The following is a 14,993-nucleotide window of genomic DNA, read 5'->3' as shown; positions in this document are numbered from 1 at the left end:
TGTCAAGAAACTGGAGCTGTGTGAGAAGTAAATGTGCACAAAAGCAAAGTAAATGAAATTGCATTCTTTAATGTGCAACCAAATACTCCACGTATACATGAATGCACATTGAAGACAAAACATTCAGGCATAATACAGTATATGAGACTGCAAACGAACGTTTTTTCTGTACATACAGTTGATTGATGAGTAGAAAATGTATTTAGAGATGAGATGAGTCTAAGCACGTTTTTTTGCAAACACTGTAACCACAGACTACGGTCTATGTGGTAATTTAAACACTCATGCGCCGAAAGAAAACCCTTAGGCATGCAACTACAAGAACAGAGAGCATCAAATCAACAGCAAAGGCCGACATTATAGCAGGCAATGGTTTAATTCAATCAAACTCTCTTTTTCTGTCATGGTGTTGGCGAGGCTCATTCCTCTTCCTCCTATTGGGCACCTAAGCCCACCCAGTCCCTTAAAGCTGATTGGTGGAGCAGATCCCTCAGGCACAGTGCTGTACATCCCAATGAGACACGAGTAAGAGGGGAGGACAGATTAATGCTCCTCTACATGGGAAAGCAGTGGTAGCACAGGAGGATTATACTCTAGATTACACAGAGAGACAGACAGGGACGATTGACGAGTCGGAAGTGGACTTCCGCACCCTATCCAGAAGCGTTGATGTAGAGCTGACTCTGCAGGATGTAGTCAATGACGGGCTGGCTCAGGTAATCCACCACATGACCGTCACCGTGCTGAAGAGCCAGTCTGGTAAGGAGAAAGGGAGAGGGTTAAGGCCCGTTAACACCAAAAACGATAACTATAATGATTACTATATTAGCGTCCACACTAGCAGACGATATCGTTCTGTTTATTAAAGAGATAGTTCACCCAAAAATGCAAATTCTGTCACTCTCACTCTCATGTCGTTCCAAACCTGTAAGACTTTCGTTCATCAAATAAAGATATTTTTAATGAAATCAGAGAGATTTCTGTCCTTCTGTTGACACTTTCAAGCCCCGGAACGGTAGTAAAGACATAACAAAACTAATCCATGTGATTTAACCTAAATTTTATGGATGCAAGTACTTTGTTTGTGCAAAAAACCTTATTTACCACTTTATTTACAAAATATTAAGCTCCAACGCATTCGTGAGAGCAGATGTTGTTGCGTGAACGCGCGTTGGATATTAATGTTTTGTAAATAAAGTGGTAAATTATGTTTTTTTGTTTTGTTTTTTTGCGCAACCAAAGCACTCGTGTCACTTCATAAAATTTAGGTTAAACCACTGTAGTGTAACAATTATGCGTAGTTAGTTTCACTTTCATCAACTCTTAGGCCCTGTTTCCACCTGGTATTAAGATGAGTTTTGTTCTATCGGATTACAAGTGGACGAGGGACACACCCCCGTTTACACTTGGTATTTTAATCCGTCTCTTTTGTCACCTTTCAACCACTTCTGTCCTGATTTCTTCGAGGGGAGGGTCTATGGGCGGTTAAATGTATGGGTTTTTTCAGATGTTTCGATCTAATGGACAAAATAAGCACACACAATCTACATATGAACTACTGGAGATTACAGAAAAACATACAGAGAGCATCAGCTTTCATTTCTGCTCTGATAGCCGCAATACCACCCCGAACTCTGTGAAATGGTGAGAGAACATTGTGCTTGGTGCATTTTTCATCTTCAAACCAAACTTGGGCCTTCAGCTGACAAAGTTTAAAGTCCCATCTGGCTAGAGCGCCTCCCATAATGTTTATTGTGTCATTAAGTGAGAGTAGGCGGCTTTTAGTGGTTGTTCGAACAGATTCGACCACATGAGAGTTTCCACTACGAAAGCAATCTGGTCAAATGCGTTTTCGACTACCTCTGGAAGTGGTCGAAAGTGGACAAGCTCAAAAAGTTTTAGACCCCGTTTACACCTGTATTTAGTAGTGATGCACCAATACCAAGTTCTTGTACTTGTACTCGTAAAAATACCCCCGATACCAAAGACCGATACCTCACGTGACGTAACTGACAGAATTTTCCGTGCACAGAGACACCGACGGCAGCAGCAGAAACAATGTCAGCCTCAGGGGTGTGGAAATACTTCAAAATGAATGATGACAACCCACACACTGCGAACTGCATGCTTTCAATCAAAATTCGTTATCGATTAGTGAAGGCGGGATAGGCGGAATCGCGCTGAATGACACAGACCAGAAGCGCTCTCTCTCTTTCCTTGCGTGCGATCCCAGTTCTCTCCGGGTGTGCCTCATACATCCTGAAAAGTGAAGCTGCGGGCTCTTTGATCGCCCCCTGGTGGCTGGATGCAGTACAGGTCATAAACCTTGCCCTCTCCATGCAAGCGAACGGGACTTGAGTCAAAACAAAAAAATAAATTACGCTTCAAATAAAATTTTCCGAAAGATGGTTTTGGTCATTTAAGGTAGTTGTTATCACGCTGATATATATTCAATTGTTCGTTTTTGTGATAAGTTTGATTTTAGCTAGCAATTTGATGCTATAGAAACGGGGCGTGTCGTCATGATTGACAGTTGTGATTGACAGCTTCTCTGAGGACTGTCGGAGCTTCGAGGGGAGATTGAAGATATATAACTAACTAATAATTTTCGATTTCTGTGTTATTTCACACCGACAAAATGAGTTGTTCAGTGGTAAACTGTACTAACTGACCTACAGGATCTGACTGATCACTGAACTTTTTTCGGTAACGGTAAATGTGGTCTTTATAAGCGAATTAATAAATGTTATTAGTTAAGATAACACGCCTAACGTTAGCCATGTCGGGAAAAAGCAGGTGATTGTTATCTGGCAGTTACTAATTATTTTTATGGGTATAAAATAATAATTAGCAGGACAAAACTAATGATAGCCTACTCTAATTAATTGTAGAGCACTGTCTACAGCAATCGATCTCCTGTAACGTTAGTTCAACTTTATTTAAAATGGCAGGACCGTTTATGACATTTTAGAGTTGTTTCTAGTGGCATATTATATTGAGTTTATCTACTGAATTTGCTGTTTCAAAAATATTATTGCTCTAGAAACAGAATAGCCTATTATTTTATAGGTAGAATTTTAAATTGTGTATAATTGATATAGCCTATTTTAAATACATCAATGATGCCGCAGTCGTCTGGGCGGAAGTTTGATACCGTGACTCCGCCTCCAGGCTCTACTGACGATTCCTTCTGAGCATGCCAGGCTCCAAACTGACGTTTTTGCGTAACATGTCAACGCACATCGTCGTACATTTTACATTCAGTTCATTACAACGGAAGGAAGCAGCGTTGTGGCGTCCATCTTTTTTTACAGTCTATGGTTCTCTCAGACAGCGCGCGATCAGTTCTCCTTGCGCCTGAATGGTCAAATGCACACATAGTTGTCAAAATGTCCATCGTGTGGAGTATCTCACGTAAATACAGTTGGTTATGGCTTAAGTGGACGTAAACATTTGGGTGAAAACAGGATATGTGTCAGTATCCATGGATTCGGTCTTAAAGGGACCGTAGCCTAATTAAATATTTGTCATTAATGTTAATAAAACAACAGAAGATGTTAAATAAATGTATACATGGTAAATAAACCTACTGTATCTGAAAAACAAGTTTATTTAATTTGTATCTCTATAGTATTTGTTATATTGTTTGTAATTTGTTTGTAAATTTCTTTTTATATAACGACAGTTATATATATTGGTAATTATGCCCTTTGAAGGTTATTGGACACTATGAAATTTTTGTTCTTTAAGTTTGTGACAAGCACATAAAAATTATTTCTTTTTTCATTAGAGTAATAATAAAGAAGCTGTACTACATTCATTAGTCTCACTGTGTTTGGAAAACTGCAACATCACCAAAAAAAAAGAAAAAAAAAAGAGAGAAATTAATAAATGTATAGGCATCGGTATCGGCGAGTACCAGAAAAAAAATATCGGTACTCGTACTTGGTCCTTAAAAAATGGTATCAGTGCATCCCTAGTATTTAGCGTCGTCCACTTGTGATCTGATTGACCAAAACGCATCTTAATACCAGGTGGAAACAGGGCCCTAGTTTGTTTATCATCACTCACCTGTCTCCTTTATTCACTGTTTCCTGCCACTAGTTTGTCTTCTTCGTTACTCATCAGTTTCCTCGTTTGTAACACCTGTGTTTAGCCTATCATCTTTGCCAACGCATGTCATGGAGTCACATGAATTACTTTAATGATGTCTTTACTACCTTTCTGGGGCTTGAAAGTGGTAGTTGCATAGATGTCTATGGAGGAACAGATACCTCTTAGATTTCTTTAAAAAGATCTTCATTTGTGTTCTGAAGATGAATGAAGGTCTTACGGGTTTGGAATGGCATTAGGTTAATTAATGACAGAAATTTTATTTTTGGGTGAACTAACCCTTTAAGCATGCACTGCAGTTTTGTTGTCTGTCGCTTTAAATGCTCAAGCTTTTTACAGCAGGATGGATTTTGATTGGTCACTGTTTTTATCTTTCATTAGCTAGAAAAAATAGTTCTGAAAGTGATTCCAACAATATCGTTTCTCTATTGTTATCGTTATTGTTGTGATGTGGACTCTGCTATTTTATATTTAGAATTATTTTAAGAACTCTATCTTTATCATTATCATTATAGTTATTGTCCTTGGTGTGAACGGGTCTTTACGGTACAGAACGAATAGATGAATGATGCGGAGACAGCAAGAACACACACCTGCTCTTGGTGGAACTGACGACTGACATCGGGTGGTCGATCTCATCCTTTACCACAATTATATTGTCCTGTGAGAGGAAACCAAAGCCGTTTAAACATCACAAAAAGCAGTTATGCTCTAAACCCCCTGCATTGACTGCGTAGTAAAATAGACACTAGATGTAAATAAGTTTTCACTAGTCAATAATGATAAATACCAAAGGAAAGCAAATAGCTTAGTGCTAATACCTTATGCTTTCGGAGAACAGATGAATGGTTCATTATTCTTTCTGTGTCGACTCCATCCCGAGGAACCACCACTATCCCAAAATCTCCAACAATCACTTCCATCTACAAGAATATAATAATCAGATATTTAGTTCACTTTAGCAAATACTTCTTTTTTAAAAATTCATCAATGCATGTTATTCTAAAGTTTTTAGGGTGCCGTTTGGGACAAGGCCATCGGTATGCCAGTAGGTGGCGACAAGTATCTTTGTGAGTGAGTAATTTGGATCATTGGCTCAACTGATTAATTCAAAAACACTGATTCACTCAGGAATGGAACAATTGACTCTCTTAAGATTCGAACGCAGCCTCGAAAGATGCAGCCTCTGAATTGGGACGCAGCTAATGAATCAATTGCTTAAAAGATTCGTTCAAAAACACTGATTCACTCAGGAATGGAACAAGTGACTCTCTTAAGATTCTAACGTGGCCTCGAAAGATGCAGCCTCTGAATTGGGACGCAGCTAATGAATCAATCGCTTAAAAGATTCATTCAAAAACACTGATTCACTCAGGAATGGAACAAGTGACTCTCTTATGATTCGAACGCGGCCTTGAAAGATGCAGCCTCTGAACTGGGATGCAGCTAATGAATCAATCGCTTAAAAGATTCGTTCAAAAACAATGATTCACTCAGGAATGGAACAAGTGACTCTCTTATGATTCAAATGCGGCCTCGAAAGATGCAGCCTTTGAATTGGGGGGGAGCTAATGAATCAGTCGCTTAAAAGATTTGTTCAAAAACACTGATTCACTCAGGAATGGAACAAGTGAATCTCTTATGATTCAAACATGGCTTCGAAAGATGCAGCCTGAACTGGAATGCAGCTAATGAATTCAAAACACTGATTCATTCAGGAATGAAAAACACTAATGCGTCTGAAATGAGCAATGCTCGATTCCGCTTTCGAGCAAATTAAATAACCGGCAACGTGTCTACAATGTAAGTACTCAATATTATCTTCTTGCTTATTGAACTGTTAAATAAAAGCTTTATTGCAATCGCAACCGTGCCATTGATTGGTCTGAATATAAACAAAACTGTGACTACTTGAGACGCTGCTCACTCTCGCGCGTGATATTGCTTTATTTTTAGGTGAACAAACAAAATATGTGCAAGAATAATATATATTTTTATACATGTTTGTGTTTAAGAAAGAAAGGAAGAAAGAATCATAACTTACATCACTTTCGTTCCACAAGCCAGGGATACAGAAAGATTCCAGAAGATCGCTGCCACAAAGGAGCAGGATACGCAACTCTGAACAAACCACAATCACAGTTACACATCACACCATAAAAATCTCAAGACAGTAATGAGATGTTTTTCCTTCGCTTTGGGGGTAAACACAACAACTTTGATAAGATGAAAAAGAAACAAGACACATTTTCCCCAGGAGGAGGAAGATTGAGGCACTACACAGCACACAGACGCCTTCTTCACCACAGTATATAAACAAACACCATCACATTTAATGACTTTATTATAGAAAGATTTCTACTGTTTTGACTATTTCTCTGACAACTGTTTGTCTGTGTTTGTCTTATTGGATGTTATTTATATTTTCCTGAGGAGAAATACCCAGTGATTTTTTTTCTTCTCCCTGGGCAAACTCGGTATTTTCTGACGATGACTCAAAGTGACAAGCAAGAACTGATTTGAAAACCAAAACCAAGGGAAGGAAAATCACATTGTCTCACCAATTTCCTCGTAGCGCATTGCTGTACCAAGGTTGGCATTTTCATCTGTTCAGAGAAAAACAGAAAGGCTTGAGAGGTCACAGGGATGATTGATTCATTGGAAGTCACCACAGTCATGTAAAATTGATACACATCCTGTGTGAGGCGTATGAATAATTCAAAATAATTATACAGAATTATGTGATTTCTGCATGAACCCAATGACAAAGCAGTGGCATATCGCTGTGTTATAGACCTCTTTTCTCCACAGTTTTATATTTACACAAATTGGAAGGGGTTGAAATGGTGGCATTAAACTTAAATAAGTAGTTTGGGACAGATAATTTAATGCATTAAATTTGGTGTGATTAATTATTAATAAAGCTGTTCTGTTTCTGAACACAAAAATTCAATAAATAAAGTGACTTTTTGTAAAATCTATTCAGTGCTTTTGTCTGTCATAAATAATGTAATGTCTTAAATCATCTTCATATTTTTGGCATATGTTCATATATAAATATTCAAATATTAATCTGCATGTCATGTAATAAATTCAGTTCAAATAAAAATTCAACTAGTCGGTGACAGGTACAGGTGGGCCTACATTTAATGCATCTATTATATTTATATTTGTATTATATAGCATTTATATTTTGTATATGTGTGTTATGTATTAAATTTTGTACATGAATATATCAGCTTACCAACAAAGGTAAAACGATCCATGTGTGGGCGAACACAACAAATTTTACCCAGGCTTTCGCTCATCTTTCCCCAAAGCTTAACTGGAGAAAAAGAGACATCAGTCAATCACGAAAGACCTGTTCTCCAGAACACCAAACATAACAAACAAGGGTCACTTACTCGCCACAGACTTGTTAGCTGTGTTTTGGTAAATAGGAGACGTCCCATTTTGGGGCTGGCCAATCACAGGGGTTGTGGAGGGTGTGTTGACGTTGGACAGAATGCATCCTGTGACTCTCTGCAGAGGAACAGCTCAGTTTATCACTTCAAGATGGAGTACAAGTAAAAATCTTACAGCATTCAGACCGAAATTGGGACTAACTTTCATTAGGTCTCGGTGATGCTCCAAAACACTGCAGGTGGTCTGCCAAGTGTCCTGGTAGCTCTCCCAAGGATCCACTCTGCAAAAGACCATTAATCCATCAGACATTTTATGTCCGTTCTGAAATATATAAGCTATCAATCATCAATATAGCTCAAGGATGCTGAAGTATACGTAAGTGCTGCATAGCATTTTTATGAGGGTGTTGCCGAGCTTCATTTTGGCTGATTGACAGTTACCTGATCCAATCAGACGACTGAACTGCCAACTGACACATGGTGAGACGATGTCTGCTTGAGACAAGGCCCTAGAAAAGCAGAAAAGAAACCAAAACAAGGAAAAGTGAGTGCTTTAGCATCCACCTACCAATAAAGAGAATATTGTAAAGCGTAAGGAAGGGAACCCTGTTTGATCAAAATAAAAGCCATTATTCAAACATTTGCCTTTTTTTAGATCAGGGTTCAAAACACAATGATTCCTGAAACTGTTTCTTTCACACGTTATGCCTTTGCCGACAACGGATTTAAGTTGGAATGACTGAATCCTGCTTCCTAAAGCATTTATTATTCATATTTTGATGCTAAGAGAGAAGAAAACTAGGCTAAAGTTCTTTTTAATTCCAGTTTTGGTTACAGAGTTCTGCTGATTCGTATGATTCAGATTAAAACCTTATATACACAACAATATACAGGAATCTACTTAAATAACTAGTAGAGACATGTAGTTTGTTCACATTTATGAACATACAATTTGATGTCACATTTACCATTTTCACAGGCGAAATGCAGTTCAATAGGAATCTACACACTTTGGAATTTCGCGAAAGAACCTCCCACGCAGATTTAACAACAGGTTCGAATTTGACATGAAAATTCGCCCATTTTTACCAAAAGAAACCTGCTTAATTTGAAAGTGACTTATATGTAAGCAGTGCTAGATAATGGACCTTTTTCCCCCGTGAAATTTCCTGAAATTTCATTTATGTCACCGCATGAAATCAAAATTGACAACTCTTATTTTTTTATGGAATATTGTAGTATTTATTATCAATAATTTGTCCGTGCACTTCATTATTTTTTTAAAATTCATGTGCCCTCGTAATCTTCAATCAAAAACATTAACCTGCCATCCCACTCAAAACGACTCATCGTCTCTTCCTGTCACATGCTATGGCGCGAGGGCAGAGCTATCTGGAACTGCCAGCAGATCCAGTGACGTAAGGGGAAAATTCTGTCGCTGGGGCTGATGCCAGTTATTGGGGTGTACAGTACCCTCAAACAGGAACCTGATGGAGGACACGCTTAGTCAGTCAGGCTGCGTGTCTACTGAAGCAGAGCAAGCGACCAGAGCGTTTTTTAAGATTCATTCCTATGGAAGTTGAGCATCACGCAACGCGCGAACGTGAGGCTCAACTTCATAGGAATGAACCGAAAACGCTCGCTCGCTTCTTACAGTAACGTGAGGGTGCTCGCAGTGAGTCCGGTAGAGAGAAATCCCCCACAACTGACTGCAAACGGGCATTCAGATCTGCCTCCATTTTGTTAGCAATGCCCAACTTCCAACGATCCAATCAATTCCCGAAGGACAAATTAAGTCCCGCCCTCTCATTTCAGATGCCGTTTCACTCGGATAGATGTCACAGTAGAGAAGAAAAGACAATCGGAACTTCTGCTTCATGCCGACTTTAATGGACTATAATTAATATAACAGTGCAAAAACAGTGGGAGATTTCACTGTTTATGTGGGATTTCTAGTAAATTATATTTTCAGGTTACATAGCTATATGATGACTGAATTGTGAACTCGAGTACTAAACCAATTTCTTCAAAAACATTGATTCATTCAGGAACAAAACAAGTGGCTGTCTTTATGAGTGAGTCACTGAATCATTCCCTCAAACGATTTGTTCACAGCACTGATTCATTCAGGAACACCATTACATGATTTGCTCAGAATGGCGAACAAAGCAAAAATTGACAAAGGAACAGGCAATGTGTATCTAAAAATTTTACACACAATGATGGTCTGAATATCAACACGGATGTGATTATCTGCAATAAAAGAGGCAATAGCACTCTGCTCCTGTGATACTGCGTGAATATTAGGGGTTGAACGACTTCAGGTTTTTAAAAGTCGACATTTATTTGATTAAAGTCGAGTCGACATCGACATCATTAATGAACAAATAAGTGGCTGTTCACACAGAATGCGCATTTCCATTCCAGTGCTCTACTTTTCCATTGTTTCTATTTAAACACGTGCTAGACAGACATTTATGACCGTTACGCTCCTGTCTTGCGTCTTTTGCAGCGTCTCGCACATGACACGGCATTCTAAAAACACGGCGCTCAAGTTCAAATCATTTCAACTTTTAAAAAAAAACGCGTCTCGAGACCTTGCGTTTTCCCCCCATTCCACTGCCCGCCTTGCGTTTTTGAAATCAAAAATGCGTTCTGTGTGAATGAGCCCTAAGTCTGAACCTCGAGCTGAGACAGCTATGGCATATGACGCTGCCCACAAATATTGCTCCTACATTATTTTTATCAGTTCTTTTGTTTTTGGGTCATTATATTTCTTACAGATTTCTGTTCGTTGTAGATCAGATACAGATATAAAGTAGCACAGTAAAGATTACATTTATATGAATGCATTAGTGAGACAGCGATTGCATGTGAATTAATTCTACCTGGCAGCTTCTCTCTACAAATAGTTAAGCTGTGGGTTTTAGTTACTAAGATATATACATGTTAGAACTTTCTAAGCTATTTTATTGATAAATCACAGAACAGTGTTGACAATACATTTCTGCGCTACTGAATGATTCTGTGAGCATGCGCGAACGCCGATTAACTTATGTGTACAATAAGCTGTTTAAAACGCGCATTCATCCGATCAATATTGAGAATCCAGACGGTAAAATCAAACATATCTTGTGGAGCGCTCTTGGAGTATGCATTTGTTTGTCCTTAACTGTTTGGATACTGTGCGTAAAGATGGACTTCAAAGATTTCTTATCCTGCTGCGCCCTCTATAGGCCATGACCAGCGACTAGTCGACGTCATGCTTAAAGCGTCATGGCAAAGTCGACTAGTCGATTAGTCGGTGCAACCCCTAGTAAATATACAATACTAAAATGACTTTAATGAACAGATACTCTTACCGGTTTGCCATAGGAATCGTGTACAGGTGAGATGATACCCCCGATCACAATGAATCGTCCAGTCTTGTGTAGGTACTCTCTGGCTTTTTCTGCAAACCAAACAGGGTTACCTTATTATCTCATGGTCATCATTTGCCTTCTGTAACACACAATGCCCTGTTATAAAGGTACACTCTTAAAAATAAAGGTTCTTGAAAGTTCCATGAAGAACCTTTAGCATTCATGGAACCTTTTCATTGCACAAAAGGGTCTTTACAATGGAAAACGTTTCTTTAGATTATTAAAATATTCTTCACACTAATATGAAAATGGTTATTTTAAGAACTGTTCACTGAAGGTTCAAAACAACCCTTTTTGGAACCTTTATTTTCAAGAGTGTAGCTCGGATAAAAGGAATTCTCTTAGAAACATAAGAAAGTGAAACAAGGTCTTTTATGTGAGGACAGCACCTCTGTTTCAACTCTGATGACTGATATGTGATTTCTCTCACGATGTAAGCACAGTGCTTCATCTGTCTGATATAACCTCACACCCCCAGCCCCATCAAAATATTGACAAAAGTGAGCATCAGAAACAAGATCTCCTGCTGGGGAATATAAGGCAGATGTGTATATAGATGAAATAATCTGACGTCCTAAGCAAATATCTCTAGTGTGCAAAAGAAACTACAAAGAAAGGAAAAATGAGGCCACAGTGAAAAGCAGAGCGAAAACCAACATATTCAATACTTAAATGAAATGCTAGGATTAAAATGTATTTGATTTAATGTTAAGTATTTTTATTGGTTTCAGACAGCCTGCTCGAAACCACTGATCTCGTCAGAAGCACTGCTCAGAATGAGCCATAAACCCATTCTTATTTTTGTGCCTCAATATATGCAAAGGCATGCAGTAGGAGAAGAAGGCTTCAAAATTAGGTCATGGACGCACAGATGCTTTTGGCTTCAGGGGAAAACAGCAGAACTGTATTGATCAAACTGTGCTGGTGGTGCTGGTACTGAGAAACACAGCTGCAGTAAATGAATTAAGGAAGGTTTTTTTCAATGGTATGTTTAATGGCTCACTGAAATGTGGAGATGGACAAGCCAATGGAAGAAATCTCTCTCTGGCTCTCTGAGTGTCTCTTCCTTTCCCACTTGCACTCTCAGTCAAGGTCCTGTCACATACATGTATGATGGTATAATTGCATTTCAGAGCAAACACAGCCAAGCTTTAAAGGGTTAGTTCACCTAAAAATTCTGTCATTTATTACTCACTCTCATGTCGTTCCACACCCGTAAGACCTTTGTTCATCTTCAGAACACAAATTAAGATATTTTGGATGAAATCCGATGGCTCAGTGAGGCCTCCATTGACAGCAATGTCACTGAACCTCTCAAGATCCAGAAAGTTACTACAGACATTTAAAACAGTTCATGTGACTACAGTGGTTCAACCTTAATATTATAAAGCGTTGAGAATACTTTTTGTGCACCAAAAAAACAAAATAATGACTTTTCAACAATATCTAGTGATGGGCGATTTCAAAACACTGCTTCATGAAGCTTTACGAATCTTTTGTTTCGAATCAGTGGTTTGGATCGCGTAAACAAAGCCTCGTTTACTGAAATCACGTGACTTTGGCACTCCGAACCACTGATTTAAAACAAAAGAGTCGTAAAGTTTCAAAGCAGTGTTTTGAAATCGTCCATCACTAGATATTGTTGAGAAGTCGTTATTTTGTTTTTTTTGGCGCACAAAAAGTATTCTCATTGCTTTATAATATTAAGGTTGAACCATTGTACTCACATGAACCTTTTTTAAATATGTCTTTAGTACCTTTCTGGATCTTGGGAGGTTCAGTGATATTGCTGGCAATAGAGGCCTCACTAAGCCATCGGATTTCATCAAAAATATCTTCATTTGTGTTCCGAAGATGAACGAAGGTCTTATAGGTGTAGAACGACATGAGGGTGAGTAATAAATGACAGAAATTTCATTTTTGGGTGAACTGACCCTTTAACCCTCATGCTCGTTTGAGATTGATGAAACTTTATTTTAAAATACAAATGCAAATTTGTTTAAGATGTACCTAATCAAACTTGTAGGCAAATATTATGTTTTATTATGAAATAAGCGTGTTTTTCAGACAAATTCTTACTATTCTGTCATTAGATAATACGACACAACAAATTAAAAACAAGGAGTGAGAACACAGAAAGTCTTAACATGTGAAAATTCATTGCATTTATTCATGTCGTACACCTGGGGTCCCAAAACATTGGTCATGTTTAATATTTTATGGAGTATATCTAAGTCAAGCTGAAATTCTGTTTCTAAATTCTTAAGTCATGAAGTATAAAACCAATGCTTTCTGAGCTCTTAAAGGGACAGTTCACCCAAAAATGAAAATTCTGTCATCAGAGTTTCTTTCTTCTGCTGAACACAAAAGAAGATATTTTGAAGAATGTTTGTTAGTTGATGGCACCCACTGACTTTCATAGTAGGAAAAAAATACGATGGAAGTCAATGGCTACCATCAGCCATTCTTTCTTCAAAATATCTTCTTTTGCGTTCAGCAGAAGAAAGAAATTCATACAGGTTTGGAACAACTTGAGGGTGAGTAAATGATGCCATAATTTTCATTTTTGGGTGAACTGTCCCTTTAAGGCCACAGGGTCCCCCAAATGAAACATAAGGGGTTAATTAACTTGATTGTTCATGTTCATGGTCGTTTTTTCCTTTAACTATGCAGGCTCATTGAAACACTTTTGCTTTTAATTGGTTTTGGTCATGAATGTTTATAGAGCAGTGACCTTCTGTCCTCAGCTCGCCTCTCTATTTTTAGTTACGATGATGATTTTACTAGTAGGTTTTCATGCTGTGACGCATTATCTGTTCAACTTTTTGAACATTACTGTCTTCTTTTAAATGTAATGACAAACTGCAGTGATAAATTCATTACACTTTCAACCACTGAATTTCAATTTGAGACTCATAAAATAAAGACATGTCTAAAATTGTGAAAGTTAAATGGATGCTAACAAAAAAAATAAACATTTAAATACATAAATTAAAATCCAAATAGTCTTAAACCAAGCCCATAATTTATTTAATTTGCCATATGCCTAAATGTATATCAAAATCTCATTCCTCAATGATCTATATGACGCATGAAGGTCGGTCTATAAAGTCTCTTTGCAGGACAACATCCAAGTTTTAACGTAGCATATAACATGATTTTAAATGTACAGTAGATTGTTATTTGTCTCTTCATATAGGCGCTCTAGCATGCCAAGTATCCTTCCCAGAAGTAACGATTAATTGCACTTGTTGAAATGTCATAAATCACAGATCTATATTGCTTGCGTCCACAAAACTGTGGATTAATGTAGAGATTTGTTTGCTAAACCCGCGGCTGCGCAGCACCATCATCTGAACTGAGGGATGATTTGATCATTCTGGGCTCTGAGGCCGTCGCCCATTTCAGCACCTTCGCTTTGGACAGCGATAGACAATAAGAATTCATTACAGGAACATAATCGATCATCAAGCGTGACATCACAATGTCTGAAATCACCACGGTCACCATAAACGCCTTTACATACTCATACAACAAACGGCTGAATTGAAAATCAGCTCGCGCATCCACTCCCTCTAGAATAGGCGAAATACTTACCGAACATATGAATGTGTCCCTTCGTGATGGGGTTGAAACTTCCACATGACAGCAAAATGACATGCGTTTTAGTGGTCTCCGTCATTTTGAGTGAGTTGATATATCGTTTTTTAACATATGTCGCGGATTTTAAGGCCTTTTGTTTTGTTGTAAGACCGCAGCAAGAGGCGAGGTTCATTAGGCTGCGGCAGGCGCGAGAGGCAGAGCGTCACTGTGATCTGTTCCTGCGCACTTAAAGGAACATGCGCGTAGGGATCCGAATCAAGGGGTCTTGGTTCCGAGTCATCTTTAAAACGCGCGTGTTTCCTCAACGGTTCCGCTTCTTTTAGTACGCGGTTGAAAAAATACATTTAGTTAAAAAAAAGAAGAAGAAATTTTTTTTTCGTGTTGCATGTACTTCGTATTGCAGTCAAACAAAGCAGAAAATAAACTAATATTATTTTTTATTATTATTTTT

At 38.2% G+C, this 14,993-nt stretch overlaps 1 protein-coding gene across 1 annotated transcript; it reads right to left on the bottom strand.

The window, feature by feature from the left end:
- Positions 1 to 49: 49 nt before the first annotated feature.
- On the bottom strand, positions 50 to 14,765 carry nmnat2 (nicotinamide nucleotide adenylyltransferase 2). The gene is made up of 11 exons (XM_051875237.1): positions 14,537 to 14,765; positions 10,880 to 10,968; positions 7,959 to 8,026; positions 7,720 to 7,798; positions 7,518 to 7,635; positions 7,358 to 7,438; positions 6,675 to 6,719; positions 6,158 to 6,234; positions 4,935 to 5,036; positions 4,707 to 4,774; positions 50 to 756 (listed from the first exon to the last, which is right to left on the bottom strand). Exons 1-11 carry the CDS (start codon positions 14,712 to 14,714, stop codon positions 654 to 656), a joined length of 1,008 nt encoding a protein of 335 aa, XP_051731197.1. The 5' UTR covers positions 14,715 to 14,765; the 3' UTR covers positions 50 to 653.
- Positions 14,766 to 14,993: the final 228 nt, after the last annotated feature.

This window comes from Ctenopharyngodon idella, chromosome 2, assembly GCF_019924925.1.
Source record: "Ctenopharyngodon idella isolate HZGC_01 chromosome 2, HZGC01, whole genome shotgun sequence".
Taxonomy (NCBI): Eukaryota; Metazoa; Chordata; class Actinopteri; order Cypriniformes; family Xenocyprididae; genus Ctenopharyngodon; species Ctenopharyngodon idella.
This window is presented reverse-complemented; position numbering and strand designations above follow the sequence as displayed.